Consider the following 26971-nt stretch of genomic DNA (forward strand, 5'->3'; position numbering starts at 1 on the left):
CCACAACATAACATGAATTGTTAATTTAATTAACAGACAACGGCTTTATCCAACAAAGATCACCATTGTGTGCATAACTTTTCAATAAGCCTTAAGGGAGATCCACACCAGAGCCCCTACACTCAGTTCAGTTAACAGCAGTTCTCAGAGACAGATCTTCTTCTTCAGCTGAGTTTCTTCTGCACAGGTTTGGGGGGGAAGAGGATCTCCTCCAGGTTTCGCAGCAGCCCCCTGCTGTAGTGGTTTCTTTTAGAGTGGTCCGGCGCCGGGCCACGCAGACGCTCCGCTGTGGCATCTGGATGGCAGTGCTGACACGTGTAGCCTCGACTCTTGTACCACTCGTTGGAGGTCTGGTTGACCAGAGCCAGGTAGAAATGGAACAGGGCGTAACCCGCCAGGAGCAAGAAGACGAAGACCAGGAATCCCAGCATGAAGACGATTCGGGGGAAGGTCAGAAACAGGTGCTGGAGGGGCCGCGGGAGAAAAAGCAAATCCTTTCAGGTCCACCTTAAAAATGACATGGGAAATGATCACTGCTCACCTGTCTCACCTGTGCAACAAACAGAGGCCCCGCTGGCTGTTGCTCGCCGTACTCGTCGACATAACTGGCCCTCAGAAGCCCCGACCGCAGCACGGCGTGAAACAGCATGTCCCCCGTCAGGACGGCCATGTCGCCCGCCATGGCGCACACGCTGAAGAGGTAGAGCAGGAAGTAGCGCGTGTTCCGAGCGCCGATGCAGTTGTTCACCCAGACGCAGTGGTGGTCGAAGCGTTGGACGCACCGGTCGCAGACCCCTGAGACACAGACGGCGTTCGCGGTGAGCACTGAGCATCCCTCCGCGTTGCCGCTGGAATCGATATCGATATATATATATATTGCTCACGGCAGTGTTTGGAGCGAGCCGGTTTGATGAGCTGGCAGGTTTCACAGGAGACTCCCGGGTGAAACAGCCTCCCGTCGTAAGGATAGAGGCTCAGCTGGCCAGAGATCTTCTTCTTCGTCACCGTGCCTGCCGTCGGAGAGAGTGGATTACTGCGGTCATGTCCTCTGAATGGTCAAATTAACTCTGAATTAGCTGAAGTCAACTCAATACGACAAACGCCTCATAACAGCAGTAATTCAGACCTGCATCCCTCTTTGAGTCAGTGAAACCGCAGATTTCCAACATGAAAAGGCCGTATTAGGTCATTATTCATGCAACTCTATGTCTCTATGCTCACACCTCAACATGTCAGGCTCCTAAAATGTGTGACAATATGTGTATATGTGCCCTTCAGCTCAAACACTGACCCGGATCCCTCCTGGCGCAGAGGTAGAAGAAGACGGCCTGGAGGACCAGCAGGACATACGGCACGGTCAGGTGGGTCAGGGTGGTGTCCATCTCCCTGCAGAAGCCAAACACCTCGTAGGTGAACTCTGCGTACACGGCCCCCTCGAGCAGCACGTGCAGGTAGATGAACATGTTGTTCCTGCGGTCGGAAGCACACGGAAACGCATTTAAAAGCACAACATCAGCCTGCGGACATGACGACGACGACGACGTCCGGGAGGAGCATTTCCGGGGAAACGTGGATCGCGCACCGTCGGTGGAACAGCCGGTGCAGGGTCCTCTGGCTGAACCTTTGGAGCCATCGCGGCGTTATTGGCGCGACCACCTGGGACGAGAGTTGCGAGCGCGTTAAAGAGCGCCGCGGCGGGCTGCAGCGCCGCGGCGCGTCCGCCGGTGGAGGTGCAGTGACCGGGCGCCGCGCTTACCTTCCCCACGGAGCCGAGGAGGACGCCGAGCGGGGTCTGCTGCCGCCCCGAGTGCTTGCAGACCAAGGCTATGCACGCGAGCACCACGGCGACGTAGACCGCGAACAGGGTGAGGAAGTCCATCGCTCACCTGGCGTCGGAACAACAACAACAACAACAACAACAGGTGTTTTCTACTGCAAACTCCACGTGCAGGTGGAAAACTCAACAAGAAGCTGCATCCGGGTCACTATTCGGTTCCCGTGTGTGTTTAAACACGGCGACGGGGAACTTTAAAATGGAACAATAGTCTTCTGCCCCTCAGGTGAACACATCTGCGTTAGCATGCTAACAGCAGCACCGCGTCGGCTCGCGCTCCACCGTCGCTTCCTTTACGCCCTGAACGTGACGTCACCGCGCACCTTCTTCCACAGGTAACGCGGAGCGGCCCAGCGTAGCTGTTATCGTTACAGGCTCCTCTGTACGCTAGCTGCTTCCTTAGCATCCATGTAGCTACATTCCAAGCTAACCGCTAAAGGGGCGGTTCCAGCCTGCTGGAGGGAGGGGGGGGCGGGGTCAGGAGGAGAGGGGGGAGGGACCCGGCAGCAGCCTCATAAAGACTGAATAGTCAGAAGCTTTTGAGCACCGTGACAGCCCAATGTGTCCAGTCTCCTATGCGCGTATCACACATCCTATATTCAGAAAGCACAAATTCTTCTTCTATTCTTTAGGATCTGAACGCACGCGACATCTTGTGTGCAGGAGGAGAAAATGTCACGAGAGCAACACAGGAGGCCTCCGCTTAAACGGAGGATGCAAGAGGTCCGTTTGTCACACGCAGAGATCACAATATTCACTCCCAAGTCAGACCTCAAATCAAACCCCTCATCAGACCCCCCCCCAGTCTCCACCACACCGAGTCGTGTTTCCCCACAGAGCCACGAGGCCTCACAGGACACCTGTTGGGTCTGGTTGCCGACATGGAGCAACACTCGTATTACAGCTCGCCGTCCCGGAGACGGGGAGGGGAGCGTCGCTCCGGAGCTCTGCACGGGCTTTCTGGATGCTGTTTAAACAGGTACATGGTGTGTGTGTGTGTGTGTGTGATGGTCATTTTACATTATTCTCATGTTGTGAGTCACACGGCATCATTTGCTGTTTCAGGTGAGGTTTCAGAATACTTATTCTAATAATGCTGACGTCCTGCTTCTTATGAATAGAGATTATTGTAAAAGGCTGAGACTCAGTTTGGCTGTAAAATGTCTTTTGTCTGTCTCATCTTCTCACACTGAGTAACTGTTGTGTCAGACGAGTCTGATGGGATTCAGTCTGAAACAGCCGCTAGTCATTAACTATTTAGTTGGTGCTGGACTCGCTGTTACTTATTGAGTTATGACAGTTTGCGCTTAAATAACCTACAAATCCCCTCAACACTTTCTCCTCCGCTTCAATTTAATGTCATTAAACATTCTTTATTATATCTCCTTTACATAGTCGCTGCTTTTCAAGAGGGGAAGTAACTTACTCAAGGAAACAGGGCAGTTGTTACGCAGTAATTTGAGCCATCGCTGTTATGGATCCATACGGGCGGCTTCATGAAACGTTTTTAGTCTGCGAGATATTTGGTCAATTACAACATTCAAGCACAAGGATTTCAGATTTTTCAGAAAAATGTTGTTACAAAAAACCCTCCAATACTAATAATACTACTACTACTAATAGTGCGTGTCGTATGCACAGGTGAGTACGGTTGCACGGTGAGTGTTCAACGAGGGGTCGAAGCATGTGTTGCGCTGAAGATCCAGCTCATAATCCTGCTAATCCCCCCGGCTGAAGTCTTCGGTTGCCCCCCCACCGCTCCTCACGTGACGCAGCGACGCAGAGCGATTCTGGGACAGCAGCGGCCCCTCGGAGAGCCACCTAGGCAAGAGAGGAGGAGGAGGAGGCAAAAGAACGGTGTATTTATAGAAAAATGAGGCCTCACAATAGCCTTTTTGGAGAAGGAGTCATTAAGGAACAGAGGTGCCCGGGTGCATGCGTCCCACTTTTCTGATTAACACTGCGAGCGCGAAGAGGAATCGGGGACGAGATGCTGCACCGACTCCCTGACACACTCACAGAGAGACGGCCTCCCTCCTCATGCACACTCACGCTTATGCGCACGAGGACACTGCTGTGGGTTCAGGGTGGACAAATGGGCCGATGTTTCCACTTTGACTTTGGCTCTTGGCCCTTGTTTTGTTTTTTTTCGAAAGTCTGAGAAGAGCGACTGGACAGCCGGCTGCCAGCAGGCCGCCTGCTATTTGACACCCAGGATGAAGAAGTTTTTGCAAAACAAGAAGGGCCGGTACTCTCTCCGGCGGGGCTCTCGCTGTCCATCCAAGGATTTCTGTAAGTCTCATCGGCTCTGCGTGTGCATGTGTGCGCGGCCACGTTGGAGCATCGTTACCTGCTGAGAGGCTTCATATTTGACCAGATTTAGCAAAAGCAAACTGCATTGTGGATCATCTCCATCTCATGTCCATCCCATGCGGTTGTTATTTGATGGCACTTTGCATCTCGACCCTGCTTAGGAACGAGGGCCAGTGGTTTGCTCTCTTTTTGCACAACTACCACTAAACAGGATCAAAGAACAGGAAGCAGCTGGAGGAACTTTTGTCTCTGGAGCTAATTAAGGTCACAATCTCTGCGCTGCTTAATTTGATTGGCTGGCGTTGGGTTTGTGAACCAGGTCAGGGACCGCTGGGTGTGTCACGGTTCAGGCTAGAGGGTTACAGACGCACTCCATAGCACCACTGGAGACACTGGAGACAGCAGCAGGGAGGAGAAGAGGCTTCCAACCGGAGCCGCAGACCATCGTTTGATCCAAAGGTTCTCTTTGCAATGTCCATAGACTTGACGGCTTTGGCGCCGGCGGGTAAGCGCTCGCGTCCGGATGAACGCGTCCTCCGTCCTCAGCCTCCCGGTTCGTCATCTCACCGTTATGCGTCCCTCATTCTCACATCTTCTCTCTCTCCCCCTCCTCACCCGCTGTGTCCCGTCCTCTCAAGTCCTCAGCATGCCGTCGTCCAACCAGGCCTGGCCCGATGAGTTCGGCTTCCAGCTGGGGGGCAGCGGGCCCAGTTACATCCTGTCCGTGGAGGAGGGCAGCAGCGCCCACCTGGCGGGGCTGCAGGCGGGGGATCAGGTCCTGGAGCTGGAGGGCCACAACGTGTCGACGCTGGCTCCCCAAGCGGTCGTGGCCATCGCCCAGACTCAGAAGAACATCCCCCCCAGCATCGGAGTGGTGTCCCGCATACAGCAGGTCTACTACTTGCTCACTGATCCGGACGGCGTTTGTGTTCCCCCGTTTGAGAAAGACGGTAACATCTGTCCCGCGTTGCAGATGGACATCATACCCGGTCCGGACGGACGTTTTGGCTTCACCATCGTGGGAGACTGCCCCCTGCTGGTTGAGGACTGCTCGCCCTGCTCGCCGGCCGGCCGGGCGGGTCTGAGAGCCGGGGATTACGTCGTGGAGGTCGACGGCGTCCCCGTCCGGCAGCACGAGGCGGCCGCGGCGATGATCAAGGCCTCCCAGGGGAGGACGCTGCGCCTGGGGGTGCTGTGTCTCGGGCCCAGGCAGAAACACGGCGTCGGCGCCGAGGACGGCCAGATGGGGGCGGAGGGAGCGAGGCTGGACCGCAAACATAAAGCTCTGGAGTTCAATGCCAGGGTACGTTTGCGTGACCGTCTAGTTACGTGTGAAGGACACGTGATGCTGAATCCAACCAGGTTCTCAGCAGCTCCAAGACCAAAACGTCAATCTGTGTTCTTTTTTTCATATGCATATGAAGTGTCTTCACGGTAACACCGACCGGTCCTCCCCCTCTAACGTCTTCGTACCCTCGCCGACAGGTCGACCAGATTTTAGGCGAGGAGCCCGAAGTGAAGGAGAAGCTCTTCACCGCGCTGAAGCAGTACGCCGCCGAGAAGCGGGTGGAGTGGCTCGCCTCCGTCCTGCCCGACGTGCTCGCCACCGACGAGCACCGGCAGCTCATCTCCAGCATCCGGTGAGACCCGGTCCCGGTTGCGCCGGGAAACCGCTTAGCACACGATCAAGGTGGAGGTGGAGGGTGAAGAATGGTGGAGCAGCATCCGGCAGTCTGAGACACATTCAATGTAACCGAGGCCTGAATGTGATAGAATGTGATAGATAGAATGTGAATGAATGTGATATAATGTGGATAGAATGTGATATAATGTGATATAATGTGGGAGATAGAATGTGAATGAATGTAAATAGAATGTGATATAATGTGGATAGAATGTGATAGATACAATGTGATAGAATGGGAATGAATGTGATAGATAGTGATATATAGAATGTGATAGAATGTGATAGATAGAATGTGGATAGAATGTGATAGATAGAATGTGATAGAATGTGAATGAATGGGAATAGAATGTAATAGATAGAATGTGGGAGATAGAATGTGATAGAATGTGAATGAATGGGAATAGAATGTGATAGATAGAATGTGATAGAATGTGAATGAATGGGAATAGAATGTGATAGATAGAATGTGATAGTATGTGGATAGAATGTGATAGATAGAATGTGATAGAATGTGAATGAATGGGAATAGAATGTAATAGATAGAATGTGGGAGATAGAATGTGATAGAATGTGAATGAATGGGAATAGAATGTAATAGATAGAATGTGGGAGATAGAATGTGATAGAATGTGAATGAATGTGAATAGAATGTGATAGATAGAATGTGATAGAATGGGAATAGAATGTAATAGATAGAATGTGGGAGATAGAATGTGATAGAATGTGAATGAATGGGAATAGAATGTAATAGATAGAATGTGGGAGATAGAATGTGATAGAATGTGAATGAATGGGAATAGAATGTAATAGATAGAATGTGGGAGATAGAATGTGATAGAATGTGAATGAATGTGAATAGAATGTGATAGATAGAATGTGATAGAATGGGAATGAATGGGAATAGAATGTGAATAGAAGCTTCCAGAGTGAATTATTGCACACGGAGTGAAGTGAAAAAGTGTCACACTCTGCAGGATGGATTAGAGGGGGGGGGGGGCACGTGTCCATGTCAGAGCTGCGCTTTAGGTTTAGGTGGGCCCCATCTGCCACGGGGGGTAAATCCACAGTGCCCCCCCCCCCCTCCAAGTCGCTTAAAGTGTTGTCAGTGAAACCTGGGGACTACGTTTTCTTGGCTTTAAATGAGGATTGGCACCGTGAGCCCATTTCCCCGCGGGGGGGCTGTGAAGAGCAGCCACAGACCGATTTAGCAGAGAAGTCGCTTTGTGAAACGCCAGAAAACCGACCGAGTCAAGTGGTCGTCTCAGCGCCAAAATGAGCAGAAGTCTTTGCTCCAAATCCCCCGCGGTTGGTCCACAGATTGAGCTGCTTCTTCTTCTCTTACTACGCTGGCTCCCGTCCCCACTACTCCTCTGAACCCCCCCGCCGGTATTAATACCCCGCAATCGTTCCAACATTGTATTTGTCCAATTAAGGACAAGCAGCAATACTGATGATATTAATCTCATCTCGCTATGGGCTTTACCCCCCCCCTCCATCTCTTTGTGTTTTGGATGTTTGGTGAGATGGATTTTCTTCTCGTCATCCCGCTCGGAGCTCGGGCGGTTCCTCTCTCTCTCGGTGACACTTTCCAAAGACGCCTCTCGCCGTCTCGTTCGTGGCCCCGATGGAGGCGGCGCTGCGTGTCGCCATCAGATGGTGCAGCCTGGTTCGTAGTTGAGTTGTTGACCGACGGCTCGAGGCGATGAGCTGCTGGGGGTGAGTGGACCGTTTCCTCTTGAATCGTGTTGGTCCGTCGGTGTTCAGTGAGCGTGTGTTTGATACGGAACCGAACAACGGCTGCTGATGGCGTTTGACGCTTTCAGCTCCGGAATCCTCCGTCCTCGCGTCGCTTCCCTACAGGCGACTTCCAGCTTTAGATCCATAATTCATGCAGTGAAGGGACGCCGCGCTCTGCTGGTTTGGATGTGACGCAAACGCACCCGGATCGAACAGCTGGTCGTTACTCAGCCGGCGCGCGGAGGCTGAATTCTCCGCTTACGTTGTAAAGTTTGAGCTGAATGCTGACTGATGACATAAACACTGCAGATAAAACCCCCTGAATCTAGCAGGCACATTTTAGCTCACGTGTACCGAAGCACCTCTGGCAGTGACCTTTAGCCGTGAAGAAGTAACGTGCTGGTTGAGCCCTCTGATATGCGAGTGATTGAAGGAAGCTGGTGAGGGACAATCTGCACGCACGCATTGATCTGCTTAGTGCTGCTGATGAGTCCCTGCACATCGTGCTGGTTCCTTGTATTGGGATATTCAACCAGGGGTTCGTAGCAATATAATATCCCCCCTTAACGTATTGGACATACGGGGCAGCTGCACTCCAAAGTGGACCCGGGGAGACGGTGTGGGTTCTGCTCCGGACCGGTTTGTCTTTTCATTTGGAGTCTTTGTGGCTGCTGGTTCCTTCCCGTCCCAGCGTGTGTCTCTTCATTCAGAGTGAGGATCCTCTTTCTCTCCTCTCGCACAGCAGCCACATCTGGACAAATGAAACGAAGTCTCCTCTTTGTAGTTTCTTCCCTTTGAGACATCTGTCCCTTCCTCCCTGTGTGCTTCCTCCTTCGCCACGTCAGATAATTATAGATCCGTTCTGTGTAAATGAGGTCAGATCAGAGACTCGTTCGCTTCACAGGAGTTGACGAGGAAAACTTTTTGTGACGATGTGGCGACGGACGGCTGCACGTTTAGAGGTGGATGAACGTGTGACTCCATGAAAGCATAATGGGCAACACACACACACACACACACACACACAGGAGCCCACAGCATCCGTGTGAGCGGCTGAGACGTGTCGTCACTGTGATATGAATAGGTGACAAATAGCAGGAAGCAGAGCGAGTGGGTCGCTCCACTTACATCACTACGAACGTGTATTTATACCTCAGGAGTCTCTTTGTAGCCTCAAACGCCATCCCTGTGACACGTGACAGCAGGCTGGGAAATGTGGCAAGACATGGAGATCACGTTTGGGACGAGCTTTGTCCGCTCGCGTGTCCCTTTTGTCTTCTAGCGTCGTGTCTCTCTCTCCCTGGCGTGTTCCTCACACGCCTGAACACGCAGAGTGAAATATGAGCACATGCAGAAACCAACACACACAGCTGACGGATCAGAACGGAGCAGATTGTTTTCTATATATTTATATATATATATATATATATATATATATATATATAATTTTTTTTTAGCAACATCTTATTTGCTTTAAAAAGCAAAAGGATGAATTTGATGTCATTTTAATCTTTGCTTCCTCCACGGCTAAACTAGTATTATCGCTTGTTTACTGATGATGACATCGATGAGTACTTGTACATGATTTAACACTTTAAACAGGTTGTTTCTGTGAATAGATCCAAACTGCTACCACGTCGGTACCACACGTCGGTACCACACGTCGGTACCTCAGTGCACTTTGATGGCTCCACTAGGGGCCCAAAGTCAGGAACGTATCTTCTAGTCTGCTGAGAGCGCATTAGGCCTCTTTAAGACGTTTCTGCTAGTTACTGTGGTCCTTGTGGACGGTACCGTGTCCCTCCAGCACAATAAGTCTCATCTGCAGGGTTGTCGGCTTTTATCACAGACAAGATGGAGATCATCTATTAAGACTTGTTACCTTCCTTTCAAAGTCAAAATGTATAAGGATTAATGATCAATACGTTAGCTTTATACACAATAAATGTACTTGTAAATAAAGTGTGGACAAGGACAGAAAGTATCCTTGTGTTTGACGTCCCTCCCTGTGCTATAAATGTGCCCTAATGGCTTCATTCAGCGTTGTTTTTCTGCATAATTCGCTTCCCGAGGACATAAAGTGGTCGCAGCGATCAGTCGCCTGATGGTGAGTCTGTGTTTGACGCTTCTGTGATTTAACAAACGTGGAGTTCAGCTTCTCTTCCTCGTTCGGAGGGTTTACAGCGATCGCTTTGGGACGCGTTTCCATCTCCTGTCTCGCCAGGAGATTGACGCCTTTCACAGAGAGCGGTTTCTATTTTTGTGTAATGCTCACTGAGAAAACAAAAGAGGTTATTGAGATTATTTTTCTAGCAATTGGACGAATGTTCTGTTAAAAACGTTTTTATTGAGACTTGATGATTTGATGACCTATTAGAGATTTAACGCATTCAGGAGAAAGAACACAACATTTGATACAAAGTCCAGCAAATGAAATCCAACATGCATTTAATAAGCCGCCCACGGGGGGGAGGAGGGGGGGGGGGGACGGGGGGAGGAGGTTGGGGGCGTGGACGAGCTGTTTTAACCAAACAACAGCGAGAGGAAAACAAGTGTCGTCCCACGCACACGGCGACAGCAGACAGCTCTTCATTCAAGTGATTAGGACCACCCACCCACACGGACCCTCACGCGTGACCACCTCTTCCTCCTCCTCCTCCTCCTCCAGGTCATTAGTGCTGCAGCCGGCGGCCTGAATAGAAAACATTGGGATTCTCGCGTGAAGGATTCAAGTTCTTCTGGGGGAATAATTCACTGGATGAGAGACGCTGTCATGTAGGAGTCTGCGCCGCAAACAGGCAGCTTAGCTTAGCAGAGAGGGAGAGAGAGGGAGAGAGGGGGAGAGAGAGAGAGCGCCTGCCCGCCCCCGGACCCCCCCCCCCCCCCCCCCCCCTCTCGCATCGTGCCTCTCGCTGCTGCAGTGAGACTCTGGAGAGGTTTCCTCCTCTCGGTGTCTCTGCTCGGAGGACGATCCTCTCTGTCTCTCTGGCTGAGCGAGAGGTCACTTCCTCTTCTTGTCTTTGTCTCCGTGGCGGGGGGGGAGAGACCCCTCGCCCCCCCACCAGAAGCTTCCACTCCTCTGAGTCTAGATGGAGCCTGTTGAATAACCGTTTTCACAGCGGATCTGTGACGTGGATCCGTCCTCCGTCTCTCTTCCCTTCAACTCTTGTGGACTAAAACCAGCTCTTCTCTTCTCTTTGGTTCCCGCCCGCCATGTTCGCCAGAATCTTCATTCCCAAGAAGCACCGGCAGCGCTTCGACGAGGCCGTGTCCCAGAACGTGATCAACCGCCTCTGTCGCAGCAAGAGCATCAGCGAGCCGCACGCCCGCATCCGCCGCAGCCGCAGCGAGGACCACTCGGACCGCCGCCACGGCTCCAAGCGGGCCAGCTCGGTGCCCCGAGACGGGGAACCGGGGGGGAGGGCGGAGGCGGAGAGAGACAGGGGCCCGAGGAAGTCCGTCCCCGCGGTACCCGCGCACCCCCCCATCGGACCCAACCAGAGGTGAGCACGCAGGTTTGAGACGCGCCGGTTACGCGTTGGCCGGGATGCCTCAGAGACGCAGGCGAGGACACGGTGTCCCTTTCCCCCCCCCCCGCCGCTGTCCTGTCGTCTCCTCGTGCTTCCGTCCTCCAGCTGAACATCGTAGACAGATGATCGCACCAGACTGAGCTGATGTAAAAGTCTTTAATCCAGCTAACCCGAGCCCTTAACAGACCCCCCAGACCCCCCAGACCCCCCACTGCTGCCGATCACACTGCTGTCCAATTAAACGATCAATCACCAACTATATAACTACAGTATCCACATGGGGAGGGAAGACGTGCAGCTGAATATCGCTGTTTTCCTATCGGCAGGTCATACGCCCACCTGTGTTGAATGGGAGAGGTTACAACATGGGGGGTCGGGGGTCGGGTTGGGGGTCAGGGGTCGGGGGGGAACACACCCACAAAGACCAGTTGTGCCGCATGCTTCCCTGAGTGGAATAATTAGTCTGTGTTGGTGAAAAACTAGGATGGATACAAACATCCATCAGAAGATTTAAGTTCTCAAGGAATAATGTACACATTGTAATCCAGGGTTGTTTTGTTGTTCCACGTTTACTTTAGTGTGTTGTCATAGATACTGAAGATCATGTCCACAGCTGGTCTTACACAACACGGGTAACGATCAAAGAACACATCTGTACCGCGTGCTGAGGCCGTGTTCCCGCGGCGGAACGTTCTGATTATGTAAAAACAAGCCGCCTGAATCCCGAAGTCCAGCAGCCGGGACGCGAGGGGGGGGGGGGGTCCTCCTCCACCCGCTGACATCTGGAATCAGTGTCCACGCCGTTAAATGAGACCATGACGTCATCCGTCATGACTGAGTATTAGAGCGTTTTGCACCAATTGAGCCATTTAGAGGAATTTAGCTTCAAACGAAGGTAAACGACTGATATTGTTGATAAACATGTAATAATGATGTTATTATGTGACCCTGTTCTACAGGATCCTCCGCGTGTACCGCGGCAAGAAGAACTTCGGCTTCACGCTGCGAGGACACGCGCCCGTCTGCATCGACTCCGTCATCTCAGGTACCGTGTGTGTGTGTGTGTGTGTGTGTGTGTGTGTGTGTGTGTGTGTGTGTGTGTGTGTGTGTGTGCGTGTGTGTGTGTGTGTGTGCGCGCGTGTGTGTGTGATGATGAACGCACTGTTCCCGCCCACCGCGGCGCTGTGCGGGGGGAGCTGACTCAGAGCCCGGTGGAGGTTGGTATGGAGACGGTGGGGGTGGATGGCACGTCTCCGGATCCCTCATCCCAACCTCCGTGAATGTGCGCACACGCTTATCACACGGAGACTTTGGGGGGGGGGGCACGGACACGCCATGTGAGGCGGGGGGGGGGGAGTCGGGCACACGAGGAGGTCGATGGTGGACGAGGACAGGTTCCTCACGTAAGGAGGATGTAGCGTGCAGATCAGCTGTTGGACGTGTGATTGACATAGCGCCCCCCCCCCCACCGTGACTCTGACTCTCTTTCTTCTCTCTCCCTCAGATAGTCCTGCTGAGGAATGTGGACTGAAAGTAGGCCACCGGATCCTCTTCCTCAATGGACTGGACATGAGGTTTGTCTGTGATGACGACTATTATCTTCAGTAGTATTTATCCACCTGCTGTTATTCAAACCTCTTTCGTCCTGCCAGCTGATGCTCACGGAGCAGGAAGCTTTTATTTTGGTAATAGTTCCCCTTTAGTCGTGAGTCCTCGTCTGCCTCAAATAGACCCTCAATAAATACGCAGCTTTCAACATTTACAAAAACGCACTTATTCACGCTGTGGATCAGAAGATCCAACTCTCGACTCCAACTTTTTGTTCTACCTCTGAACGCCACCGCGTTCGTCCTTTGGCCTCGGCCCGTGTGCACGTGCCCCTGCGCCGCCGTGTAGGTTTGAACCTACGCAGCCCGTGAACTTCTCCTGTGGGAGGTGCCGTGGTTCTTGTGTGGAGAGTCGGAGTGGGAGCGCGGCCGGCGAGATGTTCAGACCGGATCGGCTGCCCCCGACGGACACGTGCTGCTGCAGGAGGAGTTGTTCTCCAGGGAGAGAAAACAAAGCATGAGATGTGTTGGAGCTTCGGGTGTTTACAGAGTGATCATGTGGTTCTTCATTAAAACATGGAAGGTTTCCTTGTTAAGTGATTGATGTGGTTGCACATTTGCTCCAATCATCTCATCATCAACTTCTCCCTGTGCAGGAACTGCTCCCATGAGAAGGTAGTGTCCATGCTGCAGGGCAGCGGGGCCATGCCCACGCTGGTGGTGGAGGAGGGTCCATCAGACTACTCCTCGGACCAGAACGACCCGGAGGACTCTCCCAGCCTGGCCCCCGCGGCGGTGCCGCGCTCCAGGTCTCCGGCCCTCAGCTCTCTGCAGTGGGTGGCAGAGATCCTCCCGCCGAGCATCAAGGTCCACGGGCGGACCTTCAGCCAGCAGCTGGAGCACCTGCTGACCATCCAGGAGCGCTACGCGGTCTGCAAGTCCCTGGAGACCTTCTTCCAGCACCGGTGAGTGGGGGGGTCAAGGCGGCGTGGAGGGACGTGTGAGGAGAAAGAAACACTGTGGGTCTGAAACGATGAGCTGAGAAGCACGGCAGCTTTTAGTAAAATAATTCTTAAAAATAGGCCGAGCGTCTCTGGGGAACATCAGTTTGTTAAGCTGACGGCTCCAAATAGGAGGAAAAGAACGTTGCAAACGATGACACCTAAAGGGTCCATATCAGCATTTCCCAGCTCCCGTTCTCCTAACTAGCGGCTTAGATACACAGAGATGTAGCTGTTGCCTGGGAAACTGTCTCTGTGTTGCTGAGGATGCTCTTAATGCAGGAAAAGAGAGGGATGGAAACAATTACGGTGACAGGCGGGCGAGAAGAAGAGCAGAAACAAATGCAGATGTCTAAGCAGGAAGTTGACCTCTGCCGTTACGCGCTGATGGCGCAGGACGACCTGAGCCCACGCGATGCAAACACCAGTAAAACACCGATGGAATTCTACAGAACGTGCGTAGCGCGTAACTCCCTCCATCCCTGACATCCTCCCACTGTTGCATAATCTGCTTTCCTCCTGCATCTCGCCTCATCCTTCCACCACAGCGCAAAGCGTTCCTTCCTCTCAGCCCGGTGGCACGCGGAGAAGTGACAGCATGCGTTGTTCGTCCGCAGGAACGTGGACACTCTGATCGTAGACGTGTTTCCGGTGTTGGACACCCCGGCCAAACAGCTGATCTGGCAGTTCGTTTACCAGCTGCTGACGTACGAGGAGCAGGAGCGCTGCCGCGGGAAGCTGTCGCGCTTCCTGGGATTCAAGAGCAGCGGTGAGCCGAAAAAAAACACGTACCGGCAGCCGGTCGATACGTCGCTGGTTTGCTTCATGACTTCCATCGTTTGAGGTGGAGAGCAACATGATTGAAACATGTCGGGTGAAAGTGGAAACCAGCCCCCGGGTGGTGGATGTGGTGGGAGGCTGTTGCTTTGTTAATCGACACGGAGCAGCTGTGCATGATGTGCGTGTGCGTGTGCGTGTTCTGCAGGAGTCTTGGAGCCTGAAAGCGGCCCGGAGCTCCACCGGCGGAGCAGCTCCGTGCGCGTGACGGGAACGTCGTACCGCGGCTGCGTTCGGGAGAGGAGCTCTGACGACTGCATCATCGGGACCCACCTGGGGATGGGTACGAGGGCCGGGGCTGACCTCCGACCTCTGTGGGATCCTTCTGGCTTAGAGACTAGATTAGCAAATACTGGTTTATGTATATAAATGAATAGGTAACGACAGTCGGTGCGCTGGCCCTTTGTCATGGAACCGTCAGTAGTAATGAAACCCCACTAAATGAGCTTCCTGCAGCCGCCACTGTACTGCTCCTATTCCCTCGGGCAAGGCATCTTAACCCGGTGAGCCGCTCTGCGTCCGGCTGCTCCCGGGGGGGGAATGTGTGTGTGATCGTTTGCTCAGCAACGCCTTTCGTGAGATAAAATGCGCCGCCACCCGTCCACGCATTATCTCCGCGTCTCAGCCGAAGCACGTTTCATTCATGGTTTCATCGCCCGTGTGTCTGCTTCATCCTCTCCTGTCTCGGCGGCGGGGGGACGGAAGGAAGGAGGCTTATGTGTCCCTCTTCGTGCCTTGTTGTGCTGTAGGAATTCACGTGGATGAATCTGGGAGCCCGGAGGAGAGGCAGTCGGGAGACGGAACCTCCTTCCCCGAGTCCCCCGACCTCAGTCACGTACGTATGCCCGCAGCTTCCCGCTCGGCCGTCTCCTCACATCGTTTGAAGCTGCTGCTGTTTAAAAGTGGCCGCAGTGGCGAATGATTCCGGCCGGCTCGGCGGCGCATGTGTGGATGTGGCGCTGACCAGCCGATCGTGCCTCCGCCCGTAGATGGCCGGCGTGTACACGGAGCTGGAGAACGTGTACGCCGCGGGGAAGAGCGCGTCGGCGGCGCCGCGGCGCGGCTCCTCGGCGGAGCCGGAGGGCGCGGGACAGACCGAGGCCTTCGGGCGCTCGCTCTCCCCCCTCACCCTCCCCCCCCTCACAGGTACTCACAACGCGCTCACGCACACCAATGGATGAGTTTGTAGAATGAGCGGCGGGACCTTCGCGCCTCGGCGTAACCTTCACGTCTGCTCTCATCTGCAGCTTTGTTTGTTTAATCAAATGACTTTGAATGAGTTTGTTTCAACGCGGCATCAGAACCGCTGAACTTCTTCATGCTGGAACTCATTCAAATTTGACAATCTAAATATGCGCCTCAGTGCCTGCGGTTGATCCTGTTGTTGCCATGGTAACCTCTCAGGCGAGAGGATCCCCATGGCAACCATGGGGCCCGAGGATGTCGCGCACACTTTCTTGGGGGATTAAGGAGCAAATTTCAAAGTCATCTAAAGGTTCTAAAGAATCGTCTTCATCATCATTCCAACCTCCTCCTCCTCTCCACAGGTAGTCGGAAGTCCGGCCTGTCCCTGTCCTGGAAGGAGCCCCTCCCCACCCCCGTGTACGAGATCCACCACCAGAGCAGCGTGGACTCCAACCCCTACGTCAGCCTGGAAAGCCCCCCCGCGTCCCCTCAGCACTCGGACGGCGGTCCCAACACGCTCACCCGCCGCAAGAAGCTGTTCACCTTCTCCCGCCCGCCTCGCAGCCGGGACACGGACAAGTTCCTGGACGCTCTGAGCGAGCAGCTGGGCCATCGCGTCACTCTGGTGGACGACTTCGTCCCCGGGGAGAACGACTACGAGGAGGTGAGGACGACCCGCCTCCCTGTTCATCCTCTAATGTCTCATTACTCCGCCACCAATCCCTGCGAGAACTGTGGGCGGGACTTCCTGTTGGAGTCCTTTTTGAAAAATAATGAATGATTGACAATCTCTAATAATATTTGAACACATATCTTAGAAACAATCCTGCTGTTGTGTATTTTGTTTGTGTCAAATAATAAGTAAATTCCCATGTGACTGAAGTAGTGTTAGCAGCTCTAATGGACGATACAATGAACACTTTGTCACATGAACAGATATATCACGGTGGTTGTCATGGTTTCAGAAGAAGAGGGGTGCCTGTAAGTAAAACTTATCAAAGTTAAGTGTTTTATTTAAAGCTGCTGGCTGACGTAGAAACCATCAAACACACATTACAGCAAAGTCACTTCTGTTTCTGGCAGATTGTCGTCTGAAATGTTGAGCAGCATTTGTACAAAGTTAATACCAATAACAAGTTGGTATTTTAACTTCACATTATTAGCTTGCCTTTCTTGTTCCATAAATAGATTGGCTATTTAAGTGCATGTTTTTTAGAATGTTCTTTATTTCATTCTTTTATGACTTCTCTGCTCCATTAGAAGGTAAAATGGAAATATTGCAGATCCAGTTTGATAAGCAAGATAAATAGATCCATCCGGCACCATTTATTGATCTGCAGTAGATCCCGTTGGTTGGGGCGTCGTATCGACCGGCTCTGACGGCCTTCTTCTCGCCCCCCCAGATGAGTTTCCAGGAGGACCAGGACTCGGGCTTCGCGCCTCGCCGGCTCAGCAGCGGCAGCAGCGAGGAGCAGAGCAGCGAGGCCTCCTCTCCCTCCTACTCCTCGGAGTCCGAACCCATCCCGCCGCCCCCCACCCAGAGCCCCCCGCCGCCCCCGCCTTTCCAAGCTCTGATACCGCCCCCCGTTCAGTTCACGGACCCCCTGCCGCCAGTCCGCTTCTCCCCTGAGCACGTCCCCCGCAGCCGCATGCCCTTCCAGCCGCAACACCCCATCATCCCTCCTCCCCCGCCGCCTCCCCGGACCATTCTGTCCAGCCGCTGCGCTGTGAACAAAGTGCCCCCCACGAGGGACGAGGCGGAGCAAACCCCCCACCGCTATCAGACCGCCTCCACCCGCCTGTCCCACGGCCACGCCCCCCCGGGCTCCAGCACCCTGCGCTCCGCCCAGCCGTCTCGGCCCTGCTACCTGCCCCGGCAGCTCAGCCAGCCGCAGCCCATCCTGCAGCCCTCCCCCCTGCCCTCCCCCCTGCCCTCCCCCCAGCAGCTGAGACCCAGCCAGCTGGTCCTGCAGAGACACCACCAGCTCCACCACCAGCACAGCTACCAGGGCCCGCTGCCCCCCTCCCTCCGGGACCACGGCTCGTCCACGTGTCAGAGCCAAGGCCCCCCGGCCTCTCACTCCACCCTCCCCAGTCACAGCAAGACCTACGAAGCCCCCCGGCAGGAACACCAGCCCCCCCAGGTAACAAACACGGCGCCGGGCAACAGACCTTTGAGCCGCCGTGCTTCATTAGGCTTCTTCTCTGCACACTGCGTCTGCACACCGCATGTACACACTACATGTACACACTGCGTCTACACACTGCGTCTACACACTGCATGTACACACTGCGTCTGCACACTGCATCTACACACTGCATGTACACACTGCATGTACACACTGCGTCTGCACACTGCATGTACACACTGCATGTACACACTGCGTCTGCACCTTTTGGTCTCCTGGTGAGGATCTAAGTTGTGAGCGGTTGTATTTGTCCGGTGGAAGAAGACTAAAATGAAATGTGAATCTCCAAGGCGCTGCCCCCGCCGCCTCCACCCCTTCCTCCGCCCTGTGACCCGCCTCCGCTGCCCAAGCCGGGCCACCAGGCCTCGGACACCACCCACATGAGTGTGAAGAGGCTGCGCTGGGAGCAGGTGGAGAACTCTGAGGGAACGATATGGGGTCAGGTGAGTCCACATAGTCACATATTGATGATGTGTGATCGTCTGCAGGATGAGAAACAGAATCCTCTCACTCGGCGTCACACGGGGAAAATGGTGCAAGAGCTTTATTGTCCTTCTCTGTCCAGCTGGGAGAGGACTCCGACTGTGACAAGCTCACTGACATGGTGAAGTACTTGGACCTCGATCTGCACTTCGGGACTCAGCGGCAAACCAGTAAGTCAGCGAGTCCTGAACATCACGTCTTCATCTACACGCCGCTCAGTGTCGCTCTGAGATGATCCCTGGACGAGCACCTGTGTGCGTTCATCTATTGACATCCCCGGTTTTGTTTGTACCTTCACACTTGTGCTGCGCTGCTCCGTTCACCTGTTTATCCAGTCCTTCTCCACCGGGCACCATCACCCCCCCCCACACCCCCCACCCCCCCTCCCCTGTGTTCACAGAGATCAGTAATAACACAGCTCTGCCAAAGGAAACGCACACATTACTGTCATCTATTGTACACAGTGTGCAGAGCTGTGTTATTAACCCATCGCCCTGTGTGTGTGTGTGTGTGTGTGTTGACCCCCGCTGTCTGGAGAACACGCCCTCACACTGTTGTTAATATTGTTAGTTTCCCCTCCAGAGGCGACCTTCTTGCCCGACAGCTTTAAAAAGAAGGACGTGGTGGAGATTCTGTCTCACAAGAAAGCCTACAACGCCTGTAAGTACCACGAGAGCCCGGCGGGTCACACCTGAGCGGGCGGGTTCCAGGTCGCCGAAGGCCGACGCCTTCAAACTCGCCGACGTCTCGAAATGCAAAACGCCGAGATAGATTTTTAGTCTCAATGAAGGAAAGAGCATCAACAACAACAACAACAATCGAAGGAGACAAACGCTATGCAATTTGCAGATGAGAATCTACGTCCTGATGTCAATGACATCACTGATGTAACGAAGCAAACAGACAACAGATGTTTCCATCTCGATTCACTGTGTTGAAGTCAAATGTGTCTCAAATAATTCCGACTAGCACGCTGTTATCAGGCTTAATTTATCCTCTGGCTTCTCATCCAACTCATTCAGTTTGAGGAAGGATTTTTTTAATCGCGGCTGGTTGTTTTTAATAAGCGCTCTTATTTTGAAAGAACAAAACACCTGGTCGGTTTCTATGATTTGGTGATGTTTCGAGGTAGGTGTGTCGGGAACCCTCCCAGCATGCACTGGGGCAATGCATTCATGTTGATGATGTTCTACATTAAGCTGTTACTTGACGGCAGAACACCGTTAACGACGAGACGCTAACGACGTGAAACCTCAGTCAATAGTTTCAAACATTTCACTGACGCCAGATGAAATGACACATTCCATTTGTAACAGTCACACGTTCGGTTGAGTTCAGGTCTTTTTGGTCATATTATATAAAGCTATATTTTGTTGCATATTGTTGTTTTTATATTTTTGTATATTGCTCATGTTTAAGTGTAGGTAACTCTTTATTGCCATCAGATCATGAGGATTACTTCATAGGCTGCATGTTCTCATCTAAAATGCTAATTATTATTAACACAGACATTTGTATCTGTAAATGAATCCATGTATGCAGTTATTGATCGTGATCCAGCTGCCAGTAATCCTGTACTTTGTATGTGTTTCTTCTTCTGGCGATTAAGAGAATAAATGTCCGTGATCTCATGATGAAAATGTGTCTTCACTTGTTGATGCAAAAACAACAGGTTCCCCTTTATGATTCAGAATAACTACCAAACTTCACGGTTATCAAAAGGTGGTACCGGTCTCTCCTCACAAATAACCCATCATTCAAACATGAATCACAGTGTGGGAATGTTGTGACGCACGACGTAGAACAGAAGAACACATGAACACTTGTGTTGTTCCGTTGCGTTATTGTCCCAATGCATGCTGGGTGGCTTTAAATAACTGCATCACATGATCAACACTCAGAAGTGCTGTTCATGCCGTCAGCAACACTCATTTTACCTTCATTTATAAGTAAGAATGTACAGTTATGAAATAACGATTTCAAAATAAGAGCGCTTATGAAAAATAAGGTCACCAGTGTCGGGTAAATGAATCTTTAAACTGAGCTCAAGCGCAACGAAATGAGCTGGAAGATAATTAAAATGATTACTTTTAACCTTAAGTGTGAGTTTGATAAAGGTGGAACTTGTTTGGATTTATTTTCTTAGTGATGAGTGTAAATAACACCTTCAATATAAAACAAGTCTCATTTTAGCAAAAAACATTATTTTTGAAGCCAAGCAGACGTGTCCCTGTTTTATGATGTAGTCTTTTCTACTGGCTTACCTTCCTGTAAGAAGATTTATTTCTGCTATAATTACTAATTATAATTATTATTATTACAGCTTTGATCCATACTCGTTTATATTTAAATAATAGCGGGCAGATGGGGGGTTCTGTCAGGAACATCTGGACCCTCCTCACAAGCTAACTCCTCCTCCTCCTCCCCCTCGGCAGCCATCCTCCTCGCCCACCTGAAGCTCTCCTCCAGCGAGCTGCGGCAGGTGCTGATGAACATGGCGACGGAGCGCCTGGAGCCGGCTCACATCAAGCAGCTGCTGCTCTACGCGCCGGACGACGACGAGGTCGAGCGGTACGAGCGGTTCGAGCAGGACCCGGCCAAGCTGAGCGAGCCCGACCGCTTCATCTTCCAGGTACGCCTTCTGGCCCGAGGCCCGGCCGCGAGTCCAGGAGCAGCGCCTCCGTCAAACCCGTGTTTCCCTGCGCCTGCAGATGCTGATGGTGCCCGAGTACAAAACCCGCCTGCGGAGCCTCCACTTCAAGACCACCCTGCAGGAGAGGACGGAGGAGATGAAGGCCGCGTACGATTGCATCTACAAGGCCTCCGTGGAGCTGAAGGGCAGCAAGAAGCTGGCCAAGATCCTGGAGGTGAGCGCCCGGCGGCGGGAACAGGGAGGTGAGGCCGTGCTTTTGCATCACAGCTCACCGAGTCCGTCTGTTTGTCGGCCAGTTCGTGCTGGCGATGGGGAACTACCTCAACAACGGGCAGCCCAAGAGCCACAAGACCACCAGTTTCAAGATCAGCTTCCTGACCGAGGTACGGCCCACGCCGCGGCGCCTCGCCCTCCTCGCGTTTTCCCTCCTCCCTCATTCCTTCCTCTCTACCTCGCAGCTGAGCACAACCAAGACCGTGGACGGGAAGTCCACCTTCCTCCACATCCTGGCCAAGTCTCTGTGGCAACACTTCCCCGAGCTGCTCAACTTCTCCAGAGACCTGAGCACGGTGCCGCTGGCAGCCAAAGGTACCGCCGCCTCCCCAAAGGGAATCCCTGCTCCGCAGTGATGAGCTAACGGCCGATGTTTGTGTGCTCAGTGAACCAGAAGACCGTCGCAGCAGAGTTGAGTGACCTCGGCTCCACCATCCTGGACATCAGGAAGGCCTGTCTGAAGGTCCCCCCCACCTCCGAGGACCACTTTGCCTCTGTGATGAGCGTACGCCGACCGCCCATCACACACAGCACACGTCACATGTGTTACATGTTACATCCAACATGTTGTGACCCCCCACCCATCAAGGTGAGAAGGCTCAGTCGTTTGATGCCCCGTTGCCCCCACAGAGCTTCCTGGAGAACAGCCACCCTGCGATCCAGTCTCTGGAGTCCCTGCAGACTCAGGCCATGGAGGAGTTCTGCAAGGTGGCCTCCTTCTTCGGGGAGGACGGCAAGTCGGCCAACACGGAGTCCTTCTTCGGCATCTTTGCAGAGTTCATCTGCAAGTTTGAGGTGAGCTGGTCCTGCTGAGAGGAGAGGATGTGTTCTAATATATATAATATATATATAATAGTGTTTGGTGGATTCAACCTGCAGTGATTGTGTCACAGACTGGAAGCAGCGCGCGATGACCTCATCTTTTTAATGGAATATAATTCTATGCTATTTGTAGTGACATCTCACACACTGTACTATTCATTGTTTGATGGTAGGAAATGCTGCACATTTCAACAGAAAACCATCAGAATAGACGGCAAAAGAAAATTTAACATTAACATTTAACAACAATTATTGATTGATAAACGATAGAATAAAGGGATACTGTGACATTTAGTTCTGTTAGTTTTATATATTTTTCTTTATGATGTTTCTATGACATATGAGAGCATCTTGTACTTAATGAGCTGTGAAAGACTTTGTGAATTCATCTTGACGTTCCAGCTGTAGAATCCCCAAATATGAAAATAATCAGTCAAAATGAGTATAAATCACATGAGATGTTTTTTGTCTTGCAGAGAGCCCTCACTGAAACCCAGACTGCAGAAAACCCCCGGAGTCCCAGGCTGTCCTCCCCCCTGGCCTGGTGAAGACCTTCTCAAGGCCTGGTGAAGACCTTCTAAAGGCCAAATGAAGACCTTTTGAAGGCCTGGTGAAGACCTTTTGAAGGCCTGGTGAAGACCTTTTGAAGGCCTAATGAAGACCTTTTGAAGGCCTGGTGAAGACCTTCTGAAGGCCTAATGAAGACCGTCTAAAGGCCTGGTGAAGACCTTCTAAAGGCCTGGTGAAGACCTTCTAAAGGCCTAATGAAGACCTTCTAAAGGCCTAATGAAGACCTTCTAAAGGCCTGGTGAAGACCTTCTAAAGGCCTAATGAAGACCTTTTGAAGGCCTGGTGAAGACCTAAAGGCCTAATGAAGACCTTTTGAAGGCCTGGTGAAGACCTTCTAAAGGCCAAATGAAGACCTTCTAAAGGCCAAATGAAGACCTTCTAAAGGCCTGGTGAAGACCTTCTAAAGGCCTAAAGAATACCTTCTAAAGGCCTGGTGAAGACCTTTTAAGGGCCTAATGAAGACCTTTTGAAGGCCTGGTGAAGACCTAAAGGCCTAATGAAGACCTTTTGAAGGCCTAATGAAGACCTTCTAAAGGCCTAAAGAATACCTTCTAAAGGCCTAATGAAGACCTTCTAAAGGCCTGGTGAAGACCTTCTAAAGGCCTAAAGAATACCTTCTAAAGGCCTAAAGAATACCTTCTAAAGGCCAAATGAAGACCTTCTAAAGGCCAAATGAAGACCTTCCAAAGGCATGGTGAAGACCTTCTAAAGGCCTAAAGAATACCTTCTAAAGGCCTGGTGAAGACCTTCTAGAGGCCTGGTGAAGACCTTCTAGAGGCCTGGTGAAGACCTTCTAAAGGCCTGGTGAAGGGATGGAAGCAGACGTCAGGCACAGAACTCCCCAAACCCAAAGTGGCGGGACCCCCTACGGAGACACTGAGGTCTGCAGACAGAAGGAAAACGGGCTCCATTCATCCGTAGAACCACGGCGGCTGAGGAGAGCTGCTGTTGACACATCAGACATCCACAGCAGCATTTCCATCTTTAGTACAAACGGCACACAGCGACAGTAAAAGGTGACTTGATGCTTTAAGACGAGGCGCAAGTAATAAAACCAGCTGGTCGCATTTGACCAGGTTACCTGTTTAATACGACGATATAAAGTTTATATTTTCTATCAGATCATATTTGAGAACTGTAAAGATTGAGCGTAGATGTAGACAGTCATCGAGGAGCAGCAGAAGTGTAGATCAGTTAGCGTGTAGTTAGCGTGCACAGAGCCGATTTGATTTAGAAAGAGTTTCTAAACATCTGGAATCCACATCAAGCAAATGGAAAACCTGCAACAATCGTTTCAATGTAGAGTATTTAACATGAAGTGTTCAGTATTTATTTTAACGAGTAGCTTCTGCGTAGACGCATCGGCCTCACTGCTCCATAACGTGTTCATAGACGTCTAACCAGTGAAACCACGGAGGTCACGCTCTCTTTAGGACACCAGTAGTGAGGGGGGGGGGGGGTCAAACGTGCATGCGGAGTGAGAATGTGATGCGTGGTACAGTAAAGGGACACATTTGCTGTTTTTCTGGTCGTCATGGCGACCGGCCGACTCCTCCAGCATGCGGCGTGTGGTAACTATAGTTGGGGGGGGGGCAGCGCCCCGTTTCCATTCAGCTTGTGTGTCTTGTTTCCTTATTGAAGTCATCTGGAAGGGATCCATGTCATTCCTGTTTTAACATGTATCGCATGTTGGTAGCGTGTAGCGTGTGCAGCTGGTAGCGTTCCCTGTTTAACATTAAAGGAAAGTATCTTGTGTATCAGGCTCCGTTTCTCATTGTTTGATGTGTTTCCAAATGGTTCTGATGGATAAAGGAACACCATGATTGAAAACATTGTTTGCACTCAAACATATAAACCGTTTAGTTTCTTCATATACTTTATTTTCTTTGGAAGGTGTTTAACCAAGCGTACATATTCCATGATGAAGCCCACTGACGGCAGACATGCACATCTGTGGAGCTTAAAACGCAGCACTGTCACTTCTAGTTTAATGGCATTTGTTCAGCTTTGAGATACTAAGATAAGGCAGCAAGGTGGGGGGGTCCGGGGGGTCCGAGGGGTCCGGGGGGGTTGGTTGCCTCTGAACAACAAGATGCTTCAGGAACCATCGAGGCCAGAAAGCAAAAGCCTCCACAGAGAAGACTTCAGACCAGAGGTCTTGTCACATGACCCGGGGGGTGTCACATGACTACTGGGGTCAACTCACCGGACGGGTTTACTAGGAAACAGCTCATTGGCCTCCGTTCAAACATCTGGTAAGAATCATCTAAATACTGTTCGGTCTGGGAGGCGGTTTGATTCTGCTACTTCCACCACGAAGCTCTGTGGAAGACGTCTCCTGCCGAGGGACACGTTTCCTTCCCCACGTCCCAGAAACACGCCTGTTGCCATGGCAGCTTCTTGGAAATACTGTATTACACAGTAAATCATTGAAGGTTATTACACGTTCCAGGTGGAGTTTAAAGATTAAGACACAGGGAATGTTTTCACAGCGCTAAATAAATACAGCAGAGAGGCAGTCGAGTGCCGCCGCCCCACCGTCCCCCGTCCCCCGTCCCCTGTCCCCCGTCCCCCCGCTAAGGAAACACCTTTCTCATTCCTCGTTCTAAGGCCCATTTTTTTTACATTAAAAAAAACACCAGCCAGCCAACGAGTCGGCCCGGTGCTTCATGTATGTGATGTCATCACGGTTTGTGATGACATCATCACGGTTTGTGATGACATCATCATCAGTCTTTGTGAGACGACGTAATCTCCTCGTGAGCGCCATCCGGCCGCGGGTGGAGGTGGCTGGAGGTTTGGAGAGAGCTACCTGAGGGGGGGGGGGGCAGTGGCCCTGTGACTAAAGCAGTGATTCATTTAGAAATCATTTGGTGTATAAATTGAAACGTTGTATTTTTATCGCGTTGCATAAGAAATCGTTCCCAACGTGCTGAACCATCACTGCCATCGTTTACCCCCCCGGGGGGGACGTCCTGCAGCTGGACCGGGACGCGTCATCGTCTCCGCCTCATAGGACGGTGCTCTCAGTGTCCAGGTCACAGTCTTTGGGGGGGGGGCAGGCAGGACGAGGGGGGGCGCCGCAGGCTGCAGGTCTCCAACGTACTCGGGGATCAAAGGTCGACCTCGGCCCTTTGAAAGACATTGATGGGTCTGGAGGGGGGGGGGAGGGGGAGGGGGGGTGGGGGGGCAATCACAATCAGGTTCATTTTAACGCTGCACACAACAAAAACATACCAAGGAATGTACTAGAAAAGAGCAGCAGCTGTGTGTGTGTTTGAGTGAACTCACATGCAACACACACACACACAAACACACACACACAGCAACGGAACCAACAGCTCCCTTAATCGCTGACATGTGGAGCTTTAAAGTTCTGGTGCGAGCGGGTGTCATATTTTCCAGAGCTTAAAGGGCCGCGGGGGGCTCAGCGGGGGGGAGGGGGGGGGTTATTGAACAGCAGGGTGGTGCCTGTTTGACCAGCAGGGATAAGGGAAGGGGGGGGGGAGCAGTTACTGGGAATGTACATTGGGGGGGGGAGAAGGACTAAGCTCACCCGTCGTCTTGGGGAGCACAGATCCCGTTGGAGTCCCCGGCGGGCGTGGGGGGGGTGGCGGCAGCTGGCGGCGGCGGCAAGCTGGGGCGGTTCCGAGGGCTTGGGGACGGGCCGCGGGCCGGGGGGAGGGAGCCCGTCTGGTAGGGGGAGGGGGGCGGAGGGCCCCCGCGTCCGCGGGCGGGGGGTGGAAGGCGGGGGGGGTGTTGGGAGGGCTCGGAGTGCCGGGGGGTTCGGGGGGGGTCCGAGCCCCGATGGTCCCCGGCGGGCCGCGGCGGGGGGGCTGGGCCTGTGACGGAGGCTCCGGGGGGGGGTGGCTGGGGGCTTGGATCGGGGTGTGGTTGCTGGAGTGGCGTGCTGGGCGTGGCACACGGCTGTGAGGGCGCGAGGTGGGGGGAGTGGCCGACGCACCCCCCCGGTCTGGGAGAGGGGGCTGAGGGACTGGGACGAGGAGGGGCCGGGTGGAGGGTTCAGTGGTTTGGGGGGGGGTGGAGCCTGCTTCTTGGTACCCTGAAATTGGAATCTGGTTATTATTGGAATAACAAATATAAAGTAAGTAGCAAATAAACAAGTTCATTTGCTTTCTGTGCAAAAACAAGAACAAAAGCAACGACAGTTCGAGACTAAAGCCAGGAGGCGGAGTTCTTAGGGTCCGAGGGTTCGGGGGCCCCGTTACCTCTGTGCGGACTGGGGCGCCCATGGGTCCGGCCCGGGGCTCCCCAGCGGCGTGGCCCCCCCCTCCAGAGCCATTCCTCTG

The 26971-nt window shown here is 52.6% G+C and overlaps 2 protein-coding genes and 1 long non-coding RNA gene across 9 annotated transcripts; 1 reads left to right on the plus strand and 2 right to left on the minus strand.

The window, feature by feature from the left end:
• Positions 1-8: 8 nt before the first annotated feature.
• On the minus strand, positions 9-2274 carry zdhhc4 (zDHHC palmitoyltransferase 4). The gene is made up of 6 exons (XM_040175701.2): positions 1757-2274; positions 1583-1656; positions 1292-1470; positions 885-1010; positions 551-795; positions 9-464 (listed from the first exon to the last, which is right to left on the minus strand). Exons 1-6 carry the CDS (start codon positions 1877-1879, stop codon positions 165-167), a joined length of 1047 nt encoding a protein of 348 aa, XP_040031635.2. The 5' UTR covers positions 1880-2274; the 3' UTR covers positions 9-164.
• grid2ipb (glutamate receptor, ionotropic, delta 2 (Grid2) interacting protein, b) lies at positions 2029-24416 on the plus strand. Of its 7 annotated transcripts, XM_078102601.1 has the most exons (28): positions 2041-2169; positions 2498-2557; positions 2672-2813; positions 3991-4126; positions 4786-5039; positions 5121-5450; positions 5633-5787; positions 10796-11074; positions 12061-12146; positions 12606-12675; positions 13305-13613; positions 14267-14418; positions 14635-14769; positions 15236-15321; positions 15476-15632; positions 16034-16335; positions 16608-16652; positions 17075-17815; positions 18151-18303; positions 18426-18513; positions 18914-19003; positions 20779-20975; positions 21055-21210; positions 21293-21379; positions 21455-21584; positions 21656-21774; positions 21900-22064; positions 22568-24416. In XM_078102601.1, exons 1-28 carry the CDS (start codon positions 2081-2083, stop codon positions 22637-22639), a joined length of 4785 nt encoding a protein of 1594 aa, XP_077958727.1. In that variant the 5' UTR covers positions 2041-2080; the 3' UTR covers positions 22640-24416. The 7 variants fall into 7 exon arrangements, with proteins under 7 accessions (XP_077958729.1, XP_077958727.1, XP_077958724.1 ...); XM_078102603.1 differs by lacking the exon at positions 3991-4126 and having other exon boundaries at positions 2029-2169; positions 2467-2557; XM_078102598.1 differs by having other exon boundaries at positions 2498-2813.
• Positions 24417-24519: 103 nt separating this feature from the next.
• On the minus strand, positions 24520-26737 carry LOC120819804 (uncharacterized). Its single transcript, XR_013467658.1, has 2 exons — positions 26218-26737; positions 24520-25814 (listed from the first exon to the last, which is right to left on the minus strand). It is a non-coding gene; the product is annotated as an uncharacterized LOC120819804 (long non-coding RNA).
• Between the last annotated feature and the right edge of the window lie 234 nt (positions 26738-26971).

This window comes from Gasterosteus aculeatus, chromosome 5, assembly GCF_964276395.1.
Source record: "Gasterosteus aculeatus chromosome 5, fGasAcu3.hap1.1, whole genome shotgun sequence".
In the NCBI taxonomy this organism is placed as follows: Eukaryota; Metazoa; Chordata; class Actinopteri; order Perciformes; family Gasterosteidae; genus Gasterosteus; species Gasterosteus aculeatus.

Bases quoted from the DNA above. Each gene is read 5' to 3' on its own strand.
- grid2ipb (XM_078102598.1), top strand. From the start codon at position 2,081: ATGCTAACAGCAGCACCGCGTCGGCTCGCGCTCCACCGTCGCTTCCTT. The intron at 4,127-4,785 runs GTAAGTCTCATC...CGTCCTCTCAAG, and splicing joins CTGTCCATCCAAGGATTTCT to TCCTCAGCATGCCGTCGTCC. The intron at 5,040-5,120 runs GTCTACTACTTG...CCCGCGTTGCAG, and splicing joins TGGTGTCCCGCATACAGCAG to ATGGACATCATACCCGGTCC.
- zdhhc4 (XM_040175701.2), bottom strand. From the start codon at position 1,879: ATGGACTTCCTCACCCTGTTCGCGGTCTACGTCGCCGTGGTGCTCGCG. The intron at 1,657-1,756 runs GTAAGCGCGGCG...CTCTCGTCCCAG, and splicing joins TCCTCGGCTCCGTGGGGAAG to GTGGTCGCGCCAATAACGCC. The intron at 1,471-1,582 runs GTGCGCGATCCA...TTCCGACCGCAG, and splicing joins CACCGGCTGTTCCACCGACG to GAACAACATGTTCATCTACC.